This window comes from Urocitellus parryii, chromosome 12 (genome assembly GCF_045843805.1).
Source record: "Urocitellus parryii isolate mUroPar1 chromosome 12, mUroPar1.hap1, whole genome shotgun sequence".
Classification (NCBI taxonomy): Eukaryota; Metazoa; Chordata; class Mammalia; order Rodentia; family Sciuridae; genus Urocitellus; species Urocitellus parryii.
Window position 1 is genome coordinate 91,734,795 of NC_135542.1, and position 21,423 is coordinate 91,756,217.

The window sequence follows — 21,423 nt, forward strand, 5'->3', positions numbered from 1 at the left end:
TGATAGCCCCGCCCACCACAAAATGGCGAGGAAGGTTTTCCAAAATGGAGTTGGTGTGCTTCCAGCACCAGGGTGTCTGGTGATGTGGTGGGAGTTGGGCGATGGACTTGTGCTGTGGCTAGGTAGCAGCCAAGTGATCTGCATGGGAGTGGCACTCAGTCTGGAGTTCTGCAGAGGTGCTGATAGGTGTTTCTGCTAAGTCGCTTGTGAGCCATGCATGAGCTAGAACTGCAGGCTTTGGGTCTGGACTCCGGAGACTTACTGGGGCCCAGAGGCTCTGATTTCTGTGCGGGTGGTTGCAGTGCTGGTGATTTCTGCGAAAATCCACTGGCCCCTGGGGATCCAATCTGGGAACTGCCCCTACCTAATATGACAAGAATGTTGATCCAAGATGATGGTGGTCTGCTTTCAGGACCGGGGTATCTGGTGAGGTTGGGGGAACCAGGCAATGGCGTTGTGTTGTGGGTAGGGAGCAGCTGAGTGACCTGTGTGGGAGCGGAGTGAAGTCTTGGAGGTCTGCAGATGTGTCGATAGGTGATTATGCTAAGGTGCTTGCCGAGTCTTACCTGAACTGGAACTTTGGGTTTTGCCTCCTGCTCGAACCCTGAGGCCCAGAGCCCTTTGCGGGGTCACAGCCCCGGTAATTTCTGCAGAGAGTAGCTGTATAGGGGTCCTATAACACTCTGAGAGATGCAGTATTCTGACTAGGTGAGATCTGGATCACAGAGGAACACAAAATGCTGCCTCCCTCTGGTCCTCCATCTTGAAATTCCCAAACTTTCATTTCTTAATATTCCATTGTGTGTGTGTGTGTGTGTATACATTTTCTTTATCAATTCATCTGTTGAAGGGCACCTAGGTTCGTTCCATAGTTTGACTATTGTGAATTGAGCTGCTAAATTTTGTTGTGACTGCATCACCTCAATGCTGAGTTTAAGTCCTTTGGATGTATATTGAGGAGTGGGAAAACTGGGTCAAATGGTAGGTCCATTCCAAGTTTTCTAAGGAACCTCCACACTGCTTTCCAAATTGGTTGCACCAATTTGCAGTCCCAACAGTAATGTATGAATGAATCTTTCCCCCCACATCCTTGTCAATATTTATTTTTACTTGTATTCTTGATAATTGCCATTCTGACTGGAGTGAGGGTAAAATCTCAGTGTAATTTTAATTTGCATTTCTCTAATTGCTAGAGAGATTGAACATGTTTTCCTAAATTTGTTGATCATTCATATTTCTTCTTCTTTGAAGTGTCTTGTTAAGTTCCTTTGCCCATTTATTGATTAGGTGATTGTTTTTTTAGGTGTTGTTTTTTGAATTCTTTATGTATCTTGGAGATTAATGCTCTATTTGAGGTGCAAGTAGTAAAGATTTTCTCCCATTCTGTAGGCTCTCTCTTCACACTCCACAAAGGATTATTTCCTTTGCTGTGAAGAAGCTTTTCAGTTTGATAACGTCCCATTGATTGATTCTTGATTTTATCTCTTGGGCTTTAGGAGTCTTGTTGAGAAATTTGGTTCCTAAGCTAACATGATGGAGAGTTTGTCCTTCATTTTCTTCTAGTATATGCAAGGTTTCTGGTCTAATGCCTAGGTTCTTGATCCACTTTGAGTGAGTTTAATGCAGAGAGATAGATAGGGGTTGAATTTTATTGTACTACATATGAATTTCCAGTTTTTCTAGCACCATTTGTTGAAGAGACTCTTTTTTCTCCAATGTGTGTTTATGGCATCTTTTGCTAGTATAAGGTAACTGTATTTATGTGGGTATGTCTCTGTGTCTTCTGTTGGTCCTCATGTCTGTTTTTGTTACTATAGCTGTGTAGAATAATTTAAGGTCAGGTCTTGTAATGCCTCCTGCATCACTTTTCTTGCTGAGGATTCCTTTGGCTATTCTGGGCCTGTTATTTTTGCATATTAATTTGATGACTGCTTTTTTATTTCGATGAAGATCGTCATTGGAATTTTGATGGGAATTGCATTGAATCTGTATAGCACTTTTGATAGTATGGCCATTTGACAATATTCTGCTTATCCAAGAACATGGGAGATAGTTCCATTTTCTTAGGTCTTCTTCAATTTCTTTCTTTACTGTTCTGTAGTTTTCATTGTTGAAGTCATTCACCTCTTTTATTAGATTAATTCTCAAGTTTTTTTTTTTTTTTTTTTTTTTTTTTTTGAGGCTATGGTGAATGGGATCCTGTTCCTGGTTTCTCTTTCAGCTGATTTGCTTTGGTGTATAGGAATACAGTTGATTTATGCATGTTTATTTTGTGCCCCTGTGAACTAATTTGTGAGTTCTACAGGTTTTCTGGTAGAGTTTTTTTGTGTCTTCTAAATATAGAAGAGCTCAAACTACCCCTATTGGCAATGAGGGGAAGTTTGAGCTCTTTTCCTATTCGTATCCCTTTAATTTCTTTTGTCTAATTGCTCTGTCTAGGATTTCAAGGACTATGTTGAATAGAAGTGGTGAAGGTTGGCATCTCTGTCTTGTTTCCATTTTTTAGAGGGAATGCTTTCAACTTTTCTCCATTTAGAATGATGTTGGCCTTGGCAATCCCCCCAAAACAAATGCCAAATGTTTTCTCTGATATAAGGAGGCTGACTCATAGTGGGGTAGGGAGGGAGAGTATGGGAGGAATGGATGAATTCTAGATAGGGAAGAGGGGTGGGAGGGAAAGGGAAGGGCAGGGGATTAGCAAGGATGGTGGAATGTGATTGATATCACTATCCAAAGTACATGTGCCAGGTTTCTGTTCTCGGGACTAAAAGCCTCAGGGGTCCCTCCAATTGAACTGGGCTAATTAGGCTGCGCAAAATAACTACACAAGATACACAAGTACCTTTTTCTTTGGGGTCGCTGTGACCTTAAGGGTCCGCAGGAAGAGAGGAGAGAGAGAGAGAGAGAGAGCGTGAGCGCGCGCGCGAGCGAGCACGCGCGTGTGTGTGTGTGTGTGTGCGCGTGCGCGAACACATGCACTGACCCCTTTTATTGAGGAGAAGCTATTCAAATGAGGCAAGGGGTCATGTTTCAGGGGGCTGAGGCCAGCTTCATGATGTCTTCTGTCAGCAGGTTGACTGACATCTGGGCACAGTAAGAGAAGGGGACACACACAAGGCACTTCCATGGAAGATTCTATCCTAAACAGGGCAAGGGGTTATTATTACAAAGGAACAGGTGAGCGTACCTCCACCCATGGGGCTGTAGCAAGACACACCCATGCACGAGGCACCATCCCTCTAACCCAAGAAGGGTGGGGAAAGCTCTGCCACATTTCTGTGACTGAGCGCCTCAGCACCCAGCTGGGGAGTGTGACTCAGTCATGTGCAAGGTTGGTCTCCCACATACATGTATGAAAACACATATTGGGTGTCAATATACTTTATATACAAACAGAGATATGAAAAATTGTGGTATATATGAGTAATAAGAGTTGTAATGCAAAAAAAGAGTACATGTATAAAGACATGAAAAACAAAAGAATGATGTTGGCCTTGGGTTTATCGTATATAGCATTTTTAATGCTGAGAGCCTTAGTTTTTCTAGTGTTTTGAACATGAATGGATGCTGAATTTTGTGGAATACTTTCTGCATCTCAAGATAATCATTTGATTATTATTATTATTATTTTTTGGTCCTAGGGATTGAACTCGGGCACTTGACCACTGAGCCACTTTCCCAGAGTATTTTTTTGTATATTGTATTTTATTTAGCGACAAAGTCTCACTGAGTTGCTTATTTTTTTTTTTTTTTAAAGAGAGAGTGAGAGGAGAGAGAGAGAATTTTTAATATTTATTTTTTAGTTCTCGGCGGACACAATATCTTTGTTGGTATGTGGTGCTGAGGATCGAACCCGGGCCGCACGCATTCCAGGCGAGAGCGCTACCGCTTGAGCCACATCCCCAGTCCTCACTGAGTTGCTTATTTGCTTTTGCTGAGGCTGGCTTGGAATTCATGATCCTCCTGCCTCAGCCTCCCAAGCTGCTGGGATTACAGGTGTGTGCCACTGCACCCAGCTAATCATGTGCTTCTTGTCTTTAAGTCTTTTGATGTGATGAATTACATTTATTGATTTTTGTATCTTCAACCAACCTTGCATCCCTGGAATGAACTCCACTTGATCATGGTGTACTCTCTTTTTAATATGTGTGCGATTTGTCTCTATTTTGTTGAGAATTTTTGCATCTGTGTTCATGGATATTGGTCTAGTTTTCTTTCCTTGATGTGTCTTTGTCTGATTTTGGTATCAGGGTGATACTAGCTTCATAGAATGAATTGGGAAGGGTTCACTCCTTTTATATTTCATGGAATAATTTGAGGAATATTGGTTTAAGTTTCTTTGAGGGTCTGGTAAAACTCTGCTGAGAATCCATTTGGGCCTGGGGCTTTTCTTTGAGGTAGGATTTTGATGGTGTCTTTAGTTTCCTTACTTTAAATTGATCTATTTAAATTTTCTGTGTTCTCTTGATTTAATTTGGGTAGGTCATATGTCTTTAGAAATTTGTCAATGGCTTTGTGATTTTTTTTTATTTTATTGGAGTATAGATTTTGAAAATAGTTTCATTATCATCTGTATTTCAGTGTTATTCGTGGTGATATCTCCTTTTCCATCGTGTATTTTAGTAATTTGAATTTTCTCTCTTTTTCTTCACTAGTTTGGGAACAGTTTATCAATTTTTTATTTTTTTCAAAAAATCAACTTTTTTATTGTTTTTTTTTGAATTTATTTTTGTTTCAATTTCATTAACTTTTGGCTCTGATTTGTTTCCTGTCTTCTCCTTTTGGTGTTAATTCTTTTTCTAGGGCTTTGAGATGTAAAGTTATTATTATTTATTCAGTGACTTTCTATTCTTTTAATGAGTGAGCTTAATGCAAAGAACTTTCCTATTAGAACTGCCTTCATAGTGTCTCAGAGATTTTTATATGTTGTATCACTATTCTCACTGACTTCTAAGTATTTTTTTATTTCATCCTTCATTTCTTCAGTTATCCATTGGGTATTATTTAGTCTCCAAGTGGTAGAGTAGCTTCAGTTTTAAATTTTATTGTTGATTTATAATTTCATTCCATTATGATGTGATAGAATGTAAGGTATTATTTCTAGTTTTTGTATTTGCTAAGAGTTGCTTTTTGACTTACTATAAAATGGTCTATTTTTGAGAAGGATCCACATGCTATTGAGAAGAAAGTGTATTCAGTCATTGATGTATTAAATATTCTATATATGTCTATTACATCTAAATTATTAATTGTATTTTTCAGTTCTGTAACGTCTTTATTTTTTACTTCTTTATTTTTCCCTTTGGAGGGAGGTGTGTTGAAATCATCCAGTATTATTGTGTTGTGATCTTTTGATTCTTGAGATAGTGAAGGGTTTTATGCACATAGATGCTCCATTGATATAAGGAGTGTGTTTATGTTTTATTGATGTATATTTCCCTTGAAATATATTGATGTATATTGTCCTTCTTTGTCCCTTCTGGTTAATTTTGACTTGAAGTCCACTATGGGGATAGAAACGCCTGGTTGTTTACAAGATCCATGTAAGTGATATGTTTTTCCCTATCCTTTCATCTTCAGTCTGTTCATGTCTTTATCTTTGAGGTGTGTATCTTGGAGACGCATGTGTTGGGTCTGGTTTTTTATTCCAGTCTGCCAGTCTGTGTGTTTTGATTGATGAGTTTAGGCCATTTACATTCATTGTTATTGAGAAATAGATTTTGTTCCCTGGCATTTAGATTTATTTCTGGTTTTTAATTTGAATTAGTTTCTCTTTCGATTGACTATTCTTCTAGTGCAATTCCCTGCTTTGCTGGTTTTCATTTTTATTTTTCATTTCATTTTCGTGAAATATTTTGGTTGGTATGCTTCGTAGAACAGAGTTTCTATTTCTGAGTTCTTTTAACTTCGATTTTTTATAGGGTTTTATTTTATCATCATCTCTGAAGCTTAGTTTTTCAGGGTATAATGTTCTTGGTTTTACATCCATTTTCTTTCAGAGCTTGGTATGTATTATTGTAATACCTCATATCTTTAAGGGTCTGGGTTGAAAAAATCAGATGCAATCTAAATTGGTTTCCCTTTAAATGTGACCTGTTGTTTTTTTCCTCTGAGAGCCTTTAGATTCTATCCTTATTCTGTATGTTAGTCATCTTCATAATAATGTGCCTTGGTGTAGGGTCTGTTGTAATTTTGAATATTTGGCATCCTGTATTCCTCCTGCATTTGATTTTTCATTTTATTCTTTAGGTTTGGGAAATTTCCTGATATTGTTTTGTTGAAAAATTTGTCCATTCCTTTGGTTTGTATCTCTGAGCCTTTATCTATCCCAATAAATCTTAAATTTGGTCTTTTTATGTTCCATAGTTCTTGGAAGTTCTCTTCATTGCCTCTTAACATCTTTTCTCCATGCTCAACTTTATTTTCAAGATTATATGTTTTATTTTCATTGCTTGGAACTGTGTTCCAAGTGGTCCATTCTGCTGGTGATATTTATCAATGAATTTTTTTTAATCAATGAATTTTTGATTTGGTTTATTGATTCCTTCATTTCGAAGATTTCTGATTGTTTTTTTTTCCTCCTAGAAACTCCGTTTCTTTTTTGAAGTGATCTTTGCTTCCAGTATTTTGTTTCTTACATCATCCTTTACCTCAGATTAATTTAAATATGATCATTCTAAAATTCTCTGACATTTCTTCCACTGTGGTGCCAGTGGATTCTGTTATCGAAATATTTTCTTTTATTAGAATTTGTTCCCTTGCTTTTTCATGTCATTTTGTATGTCTACCCATCTAAGGCAGTTTATATTCTGTGGACTTATAGTGTCTAATACCTCAGAGTTTACAACAACCAATGCAAACAGTTTACAGAATTAAACCAAATAGCTGTTGATATGAAATCTACAGTGTTGATTGTCAGAACAACCAGAAATGATATGATCAGTTATTGTCCATAATGAAAACAGTAAGTTTCAAAATGGTTTATAATTTCACATAGTGAACAGGGATAAAACAGAAGTGATGTAGGATGTGATGAGTATGAGGGAGGAGGAGAGAAAATAGAAGTAAAAAATTGAAGAAAGACAGGGCTGGGATTGTGGCTTAGTGGTAGAACGCTTGCCTAGCATGTGTGAGGCACTGAGTTTGATTCTTAGCACCGCATATAAATAAGTAGATAAAATAAAGATCCATCAATAACTAATAAAAATATTTAAAAAATTATGGAAAGAATGAAAGAGAATAATAGATATTGGCTGTTGGGGGAGAAAAAGAGAAAGAGTTGAAGGAAATGATAAGTGTGAGAAAAAATGTATAAAATAAAAATTAAATAGTAAAAAAAATAGAGAAATAAAAGATTACAAGAATAAAATCAATATATTCTAATCAAACATCTTATCTTCAAAATATTGTTCCGTGAGAAATAACTACTTTCAAGAAAATGGTAGAAATGAGAAACAATAAAGATATATGAATATGTCTAAGTGTCCAGTTGAAGATAGAGTTCTTTAAGAGGAAAGAAGAAGAGATGGGGTAGTAGATAAGGGTCTGTAGATTCAAGAAGTAAATAGAGCAAATGCAGAGGAGACAATGTTTTTATGAGGTGGGAGAACAAAAAACAGAAGTAAAAGAATTAAAGAGAGTGAGAAAGAGCAATAGAATTTGGCTGTTGGCAAGAACAAATAGAAACAAAGGAAAACAGTTGTGAAGGATACATTAGAAAATCAATCCAAAATATAGTAATTAAAAATCTTAACCTACGAAAAAATATCTGCTTTCAAGAAAAGCTAAAAATGAAAAAGCAGACACAAAAATGTATGAGTTCAAATGCATAAATGTTTATCATGTATCAGTCAGTATACACTCAAAAACAATACAATAGAGCAAAAACAAAATAACAGAATATCAATGAGAGTATTTGCCTACTGTCTGTGCCAAACTGCCCTTCTGTTTCTCAGCTTCCCTTCATAGCAGGATGGGATGAAGAGCTGTGGAAGATGCTTTTGTCTTTACTTTCAGGGTATTGTTGCCGCTGTGTTCTGTGAGATGAATTTCTGCAAGTGAAGCTCCCAGGGGTGGGGATTAGGTCTGGTAAGCCCCAGGTCTTTTATGGTGTAGGGATATTATGTGGGGAGTTTTCGGGTATTAGTGAATCAACCACTTCTAGGACTGTACCCTCTCTAGTTTTCCAGGGCACCACTCCTGGGAAGAGGGAGTCAGTATTTTGCAGATTCTGATGTTTAGAACAGTGTTCAGGGACACTGCCCTTGTTTGGTCTTTCAATGACTGTTTCCGATCACTGAGCTCAGTCACCCTGCCCGCCTGTTCATTTTCTCTCTGCCACTGGTCCTTTGGTGCTGTGAGGTTGAAGCAGGGAAAGGGAGGACAAGCTTTCTCAGGCCTCTCTAATCTGTATTACTCCCAGGTGAAATGGTCTTCGTGGCTGAAATTTTTTTTTTTTTAATATTTACTTTTTTAGTTGTAGTTGGACAAATACCTTTATTTCATTTATTTATTTTTATGTGGTGCTGAGGCTTGAACCCAGGGTCTTGCACGTGCGAGGCGAGCACTCTACCGCTGAGCCACAAGCCCAGCCCGTGGCAGAAATTCTTAGTGCCAGAAATTCTTCTGCTTTGCTAGTCTCAGTTTACATCTTGCTGTTGGTGTCTGCCAGATTCAAGTGTTGGTTTCATCCCTGAACTCATGGATATAAGTTCCAGGTCGAGTTTGTGCCATTGTCTCACAGAGGTATTAAAATGCTTGGGCTCCCCATGCACTCTGGCAGATTGTGACTTTTGTGCTCTAGCTTAATAGGTCGAACAACCTCTGGATCGGCCCAGGGCAGGCTGCCCCACCAACCCTGGGATTTCCTACCCCAAGTTTTCCCCAGTACTTTTTGATATTTTGTGACCTTGAGTATTCATTTTCCCCACTCCCACCTGGAGTTCAGGTCCACTTCTGTTCCTTAGCCTTGTCCGAAGTACTCCAAATTTCCAATGTTCAAGGCTTCTGCCAATATTGCATATCATTGGAGTGCCCCCCTACCTCCCACCTCAGAGAAGTAGTTTTCTCGCATCTGAGGCACTCAGCTGGGAGAAAAGCCACTTCCCGCTAATCTACCATCTTGTCTGTCTTGTAATCTTGTTTTTATAGAGAGCATTATTTTGTTTACTCTTTGCACTGTTCTCTCTGTTGTTTTTGTGGTTGTTTCCTCCTTGCTGCTGTGCCATCTTTTAGAACAAAATCTCATATGCGAAGCTTTGGGTTCTTGTTCTGCAGGCTTATTGGAAACTTCTCTGGAACCATTCTCTGAATCAGGGGGTGGTTTGATCCAGGTCATTTTGTTTGATTCCTTTGATCTTTGCCATTTGCACAGGTTTAACCTTGGGAAATGGTTACAACTTCTCTTTCCTTTTTTAACAGGCAGGAGAATTCTTTTCCAACCTCTGACTTCACACAGAGGTCATGGCTTTTGTTCTCATTTCTGTTATGAGTTGATTTTAACCCCTACTGTTAGAATCAATGCCTTAGCTATAAGCAGTAAGATTTAAAAATAGACAAATTGCTTGTTTCTGTCTTTGTTTTTTTTTTTTAACCTCTATAGATATAGGAGGTTGTGGAACTGTGGAACTGCTGTGGTTTATTGGAAAGCATATTTGGTCCTAACTGGGTAATCTTAAGTCCCTGGATCCTTATTTTTAGGTGAGGATAATAAATTAGATAGAAGTCTTGAAGTCAAAATGTTATTTATGTGTAAATGGTTTATAAACTGAGAAGTGTATTTATTTTTATTGTTGTATAATTGCAGTGGTTGTTTTACTAATGTAAGTCTGTTTTTGACTTTCAGGTTGTTCCATTGACTGATAATGTTTGGCAACAGTCATCTTATGAAGGCGATATTAGAAAACACATTTCTGATAGTAATGTAGCCTCATCAGAAACAGCAGTTCAGTGGGATTCTGGGGATGATCAGGTATGTCTGGGGACGAATTGGCAAACCATTTTTCTTTTGGTTAGTATACAAGAAATTCTGCTATGAAGAAGTGAGAAGAGGTAAGTTACTATTTCAGTTTTCTTTGTAAACTTTATATGGAATAGCAGTTTACTTTTGTTGTGGGGCAGGTCACTCAGAAAACACACCAAGTCCCAATTTTGCCCAAATTGAAGAGTGTATATTTAGCCGGCCAGCCAGCAACTGCTCCCTCCAGGAAGGACCCATTACTGTCTCTGCAAGGAACAGCCCCAAGACTGAGCATTTTAGGATATTTAAAGGCAAAAATTACATCTGGGTTAACGTAGCTGTAAGCAAGCAGGTACAGAAGCTGGATTGGGCAGTTTGTGAGACAATGCAAAGGGTATGTTGGTATTTCCCGCAGGACTTTCCAGGTTGGCATAGCAGCAAGCAAACAGAAGGGAACTGGGACAAAATGACTCTAATTCAGTACAAGTTAGAGAATGGTTAATAATGTCTAGACAATCAATCTCTGACAAGGTACATTGCCCAAGAAAAATGGAAAGCAAAGAGAATAATTTTACATTGTATAAGAATTACTATTTTGTGTTGCTAAGTACACTATGCTAGGTAACTATTAATGGGTACCGAGGTGGGGCTTTCCCACAGAAGGAGCATTTTTTACACGATATGGAGTCTCAGGGTAAAATGGAGACTGTTTGGTCATTGCCCATTTAGAATGGCCCATAACACTTTATTTTTTGTCCTTAGGACCCTTTGCAATCTCAAGTATTCGAAAGAGCATCTGTTTACATGGGTTATGTATATATTAGCATGAAATAAATTAAAAAAAATTAAAAAAATATTTAGTTTAGAATTACAAAATGCCGGGGGGGGGGGCTGGGGCTATAGCTCAGTGGTAGAGTGCCTACCATGCACATGTGAAGCACTGAGTTTGATCCTCAGTACCACCAATAAAAAGAATTATAAAATAGGTTTATAATACTACCAAAAGTGTGTTTTAAAATGAAAAATGACTGTTTCTCAAAAAGAAAGGGAGAATAGCATTGTTTAACATTTTTATAGATTTCTTTAATGTATGGTTTAATTGGAGACTCTTGGTGTATTAGGCTTCTTCAAAGAAATAGAAACAATAGGATAGTGATATATACACATACCACACACATAAATAAAGCCAATTTGGCTTTATTTTAAGGAATTGGCTTTATGATTATGGAGGCTGGGAGAAGTCCCAACATCTGTAAGCTGAAGACCCAGAAAACAGTATATAGTTTCTGTCTTGAGTTCAAAGACCTGACAATCTTTAGGTAAGATTGTGTAAGTTCCAGTCTGAGTCTGAAGGCAGAAGACCAATGTTTCAGCTTGGAGATGCCAGAACTAATTCTCTTTTGACTTCCTTTTGTTCTTTTTGATCTTTTACACAATTAGATCAGGTCTACCCACACTGGGGAGGGCAAATGCTTTGTTTAGTCTTCTCATTTAAACACACCCAGAGTAATGTTTAACCAAATATCTGATTACTACCTGATTCACTCATTTTGATAAATAAAATTAACTATCATAATCATGTTTTTACATGTGCTTTTGCATTTAGTCTGCTGGGATATTTTGTTTTGGTTTAAGTATATGAAGGAAATCTGACCTGCCATATATGGTTAGAAAAGGGTGGCCATCATTGATTGCCGGGAAGCTTGTCGGTGACCACCAGGGATCCTCAGACCATGCTTTGAGAAGGAGCTAGAACGTAGTCATAAACTTAGAAGAAATAGAAGAATCAAGAGCAGATGGGGGAAAGCTCATGTATCTTTTGGAAGAAATGTGCAGCCTTAGTCATACGTTTAAATATTGAAGGTTGATTTTCTAGTAACTTGAGTATTGAGAATTCTTCCAGTATCTCCAACTTCTTCTAAATTGCAGTGGGTACCTATTAAATGTAAGATAGAAAAGGAGAGAGAGGAGTTAAGAGTAAGTCCTGATCAGACTACTCAGGGGCCATTAAATAAAAGGGAATTGTTATGCGTTAAATATTTTGTGTCCCTTTAATGCCCAGTACCTCAGAATATGACCTTTTAAGAAATAAGTTGATTGTAGATGTGCTTATTAAGTTAAGGGGCCACAATGGGGTAGGATAGCCCCTTCATCTAATATCCTGGGATCATTGTAAGAGAATGCCATGAGAACAGAAAAACACACAGGGAGAGGACAGCCATGTGAAGCTGGAGGCAGAGATTGTAGTTATGCTTCTAGAAGCCAAGGAATGCCACGGCTTTGCAAATTAAAAAGGAATTCCCCTAGAAGGTTCAGAGAGGCAACACCGTGATTTCAGACTTTTGGCTTTGGAAACGAGTAAATTTTTGCTGTTTTAAGTCACCTATTTTTTCATTTTTTATGGTAGTCTTAGGAGACTAATACAGTTTATATTCCTAAATAGATTGATATTCCCTGAGAACATGTGTTTCAGTCTATTTTGTGTTATTGTAACAAAATACCTGAGGCTGTGCATTTTATAAACAAAACAAGGTTTATTTACCATACAAAATTGTAGAGGTTCAAGAGCATGGTACTGACATATGCTTAGCTCTGGTTAGGACCTTATGGTAGATGGCTTCACAGTGGTGGGAATGTGTACAGAAGAGATCAGATAGTTAGAAAGGCCAACAGAGGGTAGGAACCAGTCTTGCTCTCATAACAACTTGTCATGAGAACTATCTTTTTTTTTTTTTTTAAAGAATTTAAACTTTATTTATTGGTTTTTATGTGGTGCTGAGGATCAAACCCAGTGCCCCCTCTGCACTTGGCAAGTGCTCTATTTTTAATTTAATTTTCATGAGAAGAAACTCACTCTGTGATATTAGCTTTAATCTCTTCTGAGGACAAGTGTCTGTAATGATCTAATTACTTTGCATTAGGACCACCTTTTAAAGGTTCCTCTTAATACCACCACATTGGGGACCAAGCTTCTAACACCTGAACTCTTAGAGGACAAACCATGTCCAAACCATAGTAGCATGTTTATGGTAGAGCACGGTTTAAAAATTGATGCCTTCTTTTTTTTTCTTGATATAATTATACAAGCATGGAATATATCTTATTCTAAATCAGACCCCAGTACCTCTCTTTCCCCTTGCCTCAGAGGTACTGGGGTCTCCCTTCCCTCTATTGATCTTCTGCCATTTATCCATAGTGATTTTTTTAAAAATTAATTTTTTGTGGATGTACATAATGAGATTCACTGTGGTGTATTCATATATGTACATAGGAAAGTTGTGTCAGGTTTGTTCCTTTTCTTATCCCCTTCATTCCGCTTTGTCTAATCTACTGAATATTGATTCTTCACCCCCATCCCCTCTATTGTGTGTTAGCTTTCAAATATTAGCAAAAACATTTGACCTTTGGTTTTTGGGGACTGGCTTATTTTACTTAGCATATAGTCTCTAGATCCATCCATTTACTGGCAAATGTCATAAAGCCATTCTTCTTTATAGCTAAATAATACTCCATTGTGTGTATATATACCTCATTTTCTTTATCCATTCATCTATTGAAGGGCATCTACGTTGGCTCTATTGCTTAGCTATTCTGACTTGAGCTGCTTTAAATATCACTGTAGTATGCTAATTTTAAATCTTTTGGATATTAACTGAGGAGTGGCATAGCTGGGTCAAATGGTGGTTCCATTCCTAGTTTCTTGAGGAATCTCCACATTACTTTCCAGAGTGGATGCACCTATTTGCAGTCCTACCAGCAATGTATGAATGTACCCTTTTTCTTGCAAACACTTATTGTTGCTTTTATTCTTAATAACTGCCATTCTGATTGGAGTGAGATGAAATCTCAGTGTAGTTTTAATTTGTATTTCTCTAATTGCTAGAGATGTTGAACATTTTTTTCATATATTTGTTGACCATTTGTATTTCTTCTTTTGAGAAGTGTCTGTGTGGAGATATTCCCTTTTTTTTTATCACGGATTTTTAACAATTTGTGTTTTTTCTTTCATTTGGTTAGCCTTGGTAAGGTACATAAAAACGAACTTTTTTTTTTGTTGATTTTTTTGAAATTTTTTTTAGATTAGAACTTCATTGACTTTGGCTCTGATTTTAATCATTTCCTGTCTTCTATTGATTTAGGTGTTAGTTTGTTCTTTTTATTCAAGGGCCTGGCGATGTAACATTAGATTGTTTATTTAGTATCTTTCTATTTTTTAGTGAATGCTGAAAGTTGTGTCCCTTCATTTTAGCACTGTGTTCATTGTGTCCTAGAGATTTTGATATGTTGTATCACTATTCTCATTTACCTTTGTGTTAATGTATTTTTTATTTTATCCCTGGTTTCTTCTGTTATTCATTGATCATTCAATAGTAAATTATTTAGTCTCCAGGTTTAATTTCTATTTTTTATCTTATGAATTTCTCATTTCATTCCATTTTGATCTGATAGAATGTAGTGTATTGTCTCTATATATTTTTTGTATTTCCTAAGAGTTTCTTTGTGGCCTGTTTTAGAAAATGTTCCATGTGCTACTGAGAAGAAAGTATATTCAGTCATTGATGGATTAAATATTCTATATATGTTGGTTAGGTCTAAATTATTAATTGTACTTTTTAGTTCTGTAGCTTCTTTGTTTAGTTTTTAAAAAAATATTTATTTTTTAGTTGTAGTTGGACATAATACCTTTATTTATTTATTTATTTATTTATTTATTTATTTATTAATTATGTGGTGCTGAGGATGGAACCCAGGGCCTTGCATGTGCTAGGTGAGTGCTCTACCGCTGAGCCACAACCCCAGCCCCTTTGTTTAGTTTTTGTGTGGATGTTCTATCCAGTAATGAGAGAGGTATGTTAAAGTCACCCAGTATTATTGCATTGTGGTCTTTTTAATTCTTGGCATTGAGAGGGGTTTTGATTATGTATGCTCCATTATTTGGGGGACAAATATTAACAATTGTTGTTTCCTGTTGTTGTATGATTCCCTAACACAGTTTGAAGTGACTTTTTTTTGTCTCTTCTGATTAACTTTGGCTTGAAGTTCACTTTATCTGATATATGGAGAATAGAAACCCCTGCTTGTTTATGAGATTCTTGTGAGTGGTATGTTTTTTCCCCATACTTTTACTTTTAGTCTGTGCATGTCTTTGCCTGTGAGGTGAGCCTCTTGGAGAGAGCATATTGTTGGGTCCTATTTTTTTAATGCAACCTGCCAACCTATGCTTTTTGATGGATGAGTTTACTCCATTTAAATTATTATTATTGAGAAATGATTTTTATTCCCTGAAGTTTTGATTTATTTCTAATTTAACTCGTTTGATATTTGATACTCGTTTGATAGACTGTCCTCCCTCTGCTGGTTTTCATTTTTAATTTTCATTTCTAATTCATGAAATAGTTTAGTACTCACTAAACTATTGTAGTGCAGGTTTTCTAGTTGTGAATTCTTTTAGCTTTTGTTTATGGTGGAAGGTTTTTATTTCGTTTTCAATTCTGAAGTTTAATTTTGCTAGGTACAGTATTCTTGGTTGGCATCCATTTTCTTTCAGAGCTTGGTATGTATTATTCTAAGATCTCCTAGCTTTTAGGGTTGGGTTTAGAAATCAGTTGAGATCTGGATTGGTTTACCATATAAATGTGACCATTTCATTTTTCTTTGGCTGCTTTTTAAAATTCTATTGGTATTTGTATGTTTGGCATTTTCATAATAATGTGCCTTGGGGTGGATCTATTGTAATTTTGTATATTTGGAGTCCTGTATGCCTCCTGGATTTGAAGTTCAATTTCCTTCTTAGGGCTGGTAAATTTTTCTGATATTATTTCATCTAAAAGATTGTGCATTCTTACTTTGTATTTCAGAGCCTTCATCTATCCTTATATATCTTAAATTTGGCCTTTTAATGCTACCTCATATTTCTTAATATTCCATTCATGGTCTCTTAATATGTTTTCTCTATGTTCAACATCATATGCTTTGTCTTTGACTGAAATTCTGTGTTCCCAGTGGTCTAGTCTATTGGTGATGTTTTCCATTGAATTTTTTTTTTTTTAAAGAGAGAGTGAGAGAGGAGAGAGAGAGAATTTTTTAATATTTATTTTTTAGTTATCGGCAGACACAACATCTTTGTTTTGTATGTGGTGCTGAGGATCGAACCCGGGCAGCACGCATGCCAGGAGAGCGCGCTACCGCTGGAACCAAATCCCCAGCCCCTTCCATTGAATTTTTAATTTGGGTTATTGAGTCCTTCATTTTGAGGATTTATGATTGATTCGTTTTCAGAATCTCTATCTTCTTGTTGAAGTGTTCTTTCACTTGTGTATTTTCTCTCTGATTTCACTCCTTACATCATCATTTACTTGTAGAACAGTTGCACTATGAACTTTCTAAATTCCTTCTCTGATATTCCTCCACTGTGGTGTCATGGAGTCTGTTGTTGAGGCCTTTGGGTTGTTTGAGATGGTTTGTTCTCTTGCTTTTTCATATTGTTTGTGGGCTTACTCATCTAACAGTGTGGTTCTGAAGTAGCAGAATTTCTACCCTATCAACTTGTAGTGTCCGTGCAGGTTACAGTACCTCACAAATTAGGAGGAGAAAAATAATTGCAACAATCAAAGCAAACAATTTATAGCATTGAACTAAATACTTAGTTCCTACTATGACATCTACAATGTTAATTGATACAATAAACAGAAATGGTTGGATCAGCAATTACCATCAGTAAAAGCAGTAAGTAATCATGTATTATATTGGCATTAAATCAAACAATAGGAGTCACCTATGGCATCCACAAAGTAATCATTGCAGCAGCATTAATGGTGGGGACAGGTGATATATAAGCCAATTAGTGCTAAAAGATGTTAACAGTAGAGTTAATGGACTGCAGCTCTGGCTCAGTGGCATAGCACTTGCCTACCACGTGTGAGGCACTGGGTTCGATCCTTAGCACCACATACAGAAAAATAAGCAAATAAAATAAAGGCATGCTGTCCATTAAAACTACCAAAAGAAACAAACAAACAACAACAACAAAAAATAGAGTTAATTAAGAGGAAAGAAAATGAGCCAGGTAGGTAGAAAAGAGTTTACAATTTCTAAAGGTGAACAGAGAGAATGCAGAAGAGATTTAGGATATGATAGTTATGAGGGAGAAGAAGAAAAAATAGAAGTAAAAAATTAAAGGGAGAATGCAAGAGAGAGCAATAGAATTTGGCTGTTAGTAAAAAATAAAGAAGTGAGAGAAGAAAAGAAACAAGAGAAACCGACAAATGAAAAACATTATAAAACTAAATCAAAATGTACTAATAAAAACCCCTCATCCTCAAAAGACAAGGCAAGGAAAAATAACTACATTAAAAAAAGCTACAGATGAGAAAAAGGAAACATGTATATGCATAAATGTTCATGAAACATTCAGTTCACACACACACACACACACACGGGGGGGAGAGAGAGAGAGAGAGAGAGAGAGAGAGAGAGAGAGAGAGAGAGAGAGAGAGAGAGAGAGAGAGAATAAATAAAAAGAGATTTTTTTTTTTTTGGTGGGGGGGGAACTAGAGATTGAATTCAGGGGCACTCCACCACTAAGCGACATCCCAGCCCTGTTTTGAATTTATTTAGAAACAAAGTCTCACTGAATTGCTTCATGCCTTCCTTTTACTGAGCTTGACATTGAATTCGTGGTCTTCCTGCCTTAACTTCCCTAACTGCTAGTATTATAGGTGTGCACCATTGCTCTGGGCTAAAAAGAGATCCTTGAGGAAAATTATGAAATCATTTCCACTGAGCTGGTCAAAATTGTCAGTAGAATATATGTTCACTGTCTGTGCCCAACTGTCTTTCTTTCTTTCTTTTTTTCCTGGAGGTATGTACTAAGAATAAAATAGGGGCATTGAGTTGTTAAATCCTTCCTCTTTTTGTGTTGCTCACAAAGTTGCAGCTGGAGTTGAAAAATTCACAGCTTTCCTTCTTGGCAGTATGAGGTAGGGTGGGATGGGAAGTACTGCCAGTTGGAGTTTTGTCTACACTGACCAGTTTGATGCACTCTCAGAGGCTGCTACAGAGTTCTCTGAGAGGAGTTCTCATAGGTGGAATTCCTAAAGGTAGGACTTAGGTTTAGTCAGGTCTCAGGGGCTTTGCAGGGTGGTGACTGCTCTGATAGATTAGATCAGTGCACCTCTAGGGCTCATCAGTTGCCAACCTACAGTGGGAGACTGTATCTCCGTAGTCTCCCCAGGGTTTCACTCGTGGGGTGGGAGTGCCTCTCATTTGCCTGCTTTATTGCCCCTGGACCCTTCTTTTCCAGGCTTCCTGTCTTAGTCCCCAAATGTAATCAGAACCTCAACCCCTTCAGGTGATTTTGTGAGCCTGTAGACTCAAGGGATTAAGGGAGCCAGCTCTCCTTTTCCTCTCTCTTGTGTTGTTCTGGGTGCAGTAATCTCTGTGCCTGTTTTACTTTTGTTCTGTTAGGCACAGTATGTCTCAGGGCAGGTGCCTGCCAGGACCATGTTTGGACGGAGCTTAGAAATCCTGTTTTTTGTAGCCTCCTTGCAGAGTTTGTGTCATCACAGCTCCTGCCTTAGTGCTTCATGGACTGATGGGATGCATGAGACATCCTACATGGAATTGTGTACTAAACATTATAGCCTCTGGTTTAGCCTAAGACAGGCTGCCCTTGAAATCCCAGGTTTTTGTGCACTACAGTCATCCATTGTAGTTTTCAACTTTTTCTCTCCCTCTGAGCTGTGGCAGCAAGGAGCAGTATTGCTGCCACAAATGCTATCATCTTGGCTCTAATGTTGCCTTTTTCTCTGTTTAATATACAAAAGGTTCTGTCTGTAAGGCTCTCTGGCTGTCTGGTATTGAGATTTAGTGAAATCCCTCTTTTACCCATCTCTCAGGGAAGCAATATTAACTGATATTTGAAACCCAGGTCATGGAGTGGCAAGAAATACAACTTTCCTCTAGCCCACTGTGTTGCTTACCCCTTCAGTCCTTTCTTTCTTGTATTTGTATATTTCTTTTTTTTTTAATATTTATTTTTCAGTTTTTGGTGGACACAACATCTTTATTTTGTATGTGGTGCTGAGGATCGAACCCGGGCTGCACACATGCCAGGCGAGCGCACTACCACTTGAGCCACATCCCCAGCCCTATTTCTTTACCACTATGTGATGCCTTCTATTGCGTTATGATAATGTTAACAGGGTTCTCACTAGATGGAACCCCTTGATCATGGACTTTACAGTCTCCACAGTTGTGAATCAAATAACATCTATTGTTTATAAATTACCCAATCTGACAGGCCTGGGGGCATACATCTATAATCCCAACAAATTGGGAGGCTGAGGCTGGAGGATTGGCATTTTGAGGCCATCCTTAGCACCTTAGTGAAACCCTGTTTCAACATAAAAATGAAAAAGGCTGGGGGCTGGGGATGTGGCTCAAGTGGTAGCACGCTCGCCTGGCATGCGTGCGGTCCGGGTTCGATCCTCAGCACTATGTACAAACAAAGATGTTGTGTCTGCCGATAATTAAAAAATAAATATTAAAATTCTCTCTCTCTCTCTCTCTCTTTAAAAAAAAAAAAAAAAAGGCTGGGGATGTAGCTGAGTGGTAAAGTTCCTGGACTTCAATCCCCAGTATTATCAGTCAGTCAACAATGAACAAATTACTTAATCTGTGATTTTTTTTTTTTGTCTTAACAGCAGAAAAAGTGGACTAAGGTACTATCTAGTACCTGAGATTCTTAGGTCTTTGATCTAGCCTTCAGTGTTCTTTATCTCATTACCCCATTTTAGCCTTCTCATACCTCCTCTTTGTTACTAATTCTGTGGTCACAGGTTAGACCTTGTCATCACCACAACTTCAGTACAAATGTCTCACTTTCTCTTCCCTTTTAGCTGTGGCTCAATTTTATATTCTGCTCCCTGTTACAGTGAAATTTACAAGAATTGTCTATAGTTTCTATTTCCTTTTTCCTTACTCTCCTTTTAAAAAGTCAGGGTTATTGATGTATAAATTAAGTATAGCAAAATTCAATCTTTGAGGCATATTGTCTTTCATTGAGCTTTGAGAAATACTATGGTCATGTAAACACCAATTACCTTTGAGATATATAACATTGCTATCATCCCCCAGAAGTCTCTCTGTGTCCCTTTTAAAAAAATATTTATTTTTTAGGTGCAAAAATGTACACAACACAATGCCTTTATTTTTATGTAGTGCTGAGGATCAGACTTGGGTCCTGCCTGTGCTAGGCAAGTGCTCTACAGCTGAGCCGCAATCCCAGCCCTCTATGTCCCTTTTTGAGTTATCAATTCCCATGCTGATTGGATTTCTACCCCTGTAGTTTTTGCCTCTTCTGAATTATACAGTGTGTAGACTTTTGTAACAGACTTATTTCACTTGGTGCGTGCTTCTGAGATTGACCCATGTGGCAAGTATCAATAATTTGGTCCTCTTTAATTTTTGATGCTAAATAGTATTCTGTTCACGTGCAGATTTTTGAATAGACATACAGCTTCATTTCTTTTGAGTAAATACCTAGCTCACTGTTATGGTAATTGTATATTTAACTTTATAAGAAAAGGTCAAAATGTTTCCACGAGTAGCTGCACTAACTTTAATCCCCAGAATTTTATGAGAGTTCTGGTTACTCTATCTTGGTATTGTCAGTTTAAAAAAATTTTTTTAGCCACGTTAAAATGTATGGTGTCACATTGTGGTTTTAATGTGTATTTACCTAGTGACGAATGATACTGAGCATGTTTTTTTTTTAATTTATTTTTTTAGTTGTAGTTGGACACAATATCTTTATTATTTATATATTTTTATGAGGTGCTGAGGATTGAACCTAGGGCCTTGCATGTGCTCTACCACTGAGCCACAACCCCAGCCCACTGAGCATGTTTTTATGTGCTTATTTGCCTTCCATATTTTGTTCTTCAATGAAGGGTTTAACCCTCACCTCCTTTTGTGGATAGTTTTTTCTTCTCGTTGAGCTTGTAAAATGCTTCATATATTCTAAATGCAAGTCCTTTATCATATATGGATCTTGTAATCATTTTCTCTGAGACTCTTGGCTTGTCTTTGCATTCCCATGTCTTCAAGGAATGGAAGTTTTTATGAAATTGGCTTATAGATGTTTTTTCTTTTGTGGTTTATGCTTTCTTGTATCCTGAGGAATCTTTGTGTCATCCTAGTCCACAAAGATTTTTGCCTATGTTTTCTACTAAAACTGAGTTTCTTGACCTTGTCACTACTAGCATTTTGGGCTGAATAATTGTTTAGTGTGGGGGGCTGTCCTGTGTATCACAGGATGTTTAGTGTCCCTGGCCTGTACCCATCTTGATATCAGTGATACTTCTCCAGGCCGTAATCATCAAAAATATCTTCATCTTAGGTGTAATAAATAGCATTTGACAATATTAATCATTGCATAACTTCTTAAAATCACTTCTTTTCTT

At 37.4% G+C, this 21,423-nt stretch overlaps 1 protein-coding gene across 1 annotated transcript in view; it reads left to right on the forward strand.

Annotated features, from left to right (window-relative positions):
- The window catches only part of Alms1 (ALMS1 centrosome and basal body associated protein), a 202,233-nt gene that overhangs the window by 15,939 nt on the left and 164,871 nt on the right, over positions 1 to 21,423 (forward strand). Inside the window, exon 3 of the mRNA XM_077791989.1 lies at positions 9,845 to 9,970. Coding sequence (XP_077648115.1) covers positions 9,845 to 9,970 — 126 coding nt within the window. The remainder of the gene's footprint in view (positions 1 to 9,844; positions 9,971 to 21,423) is intronic.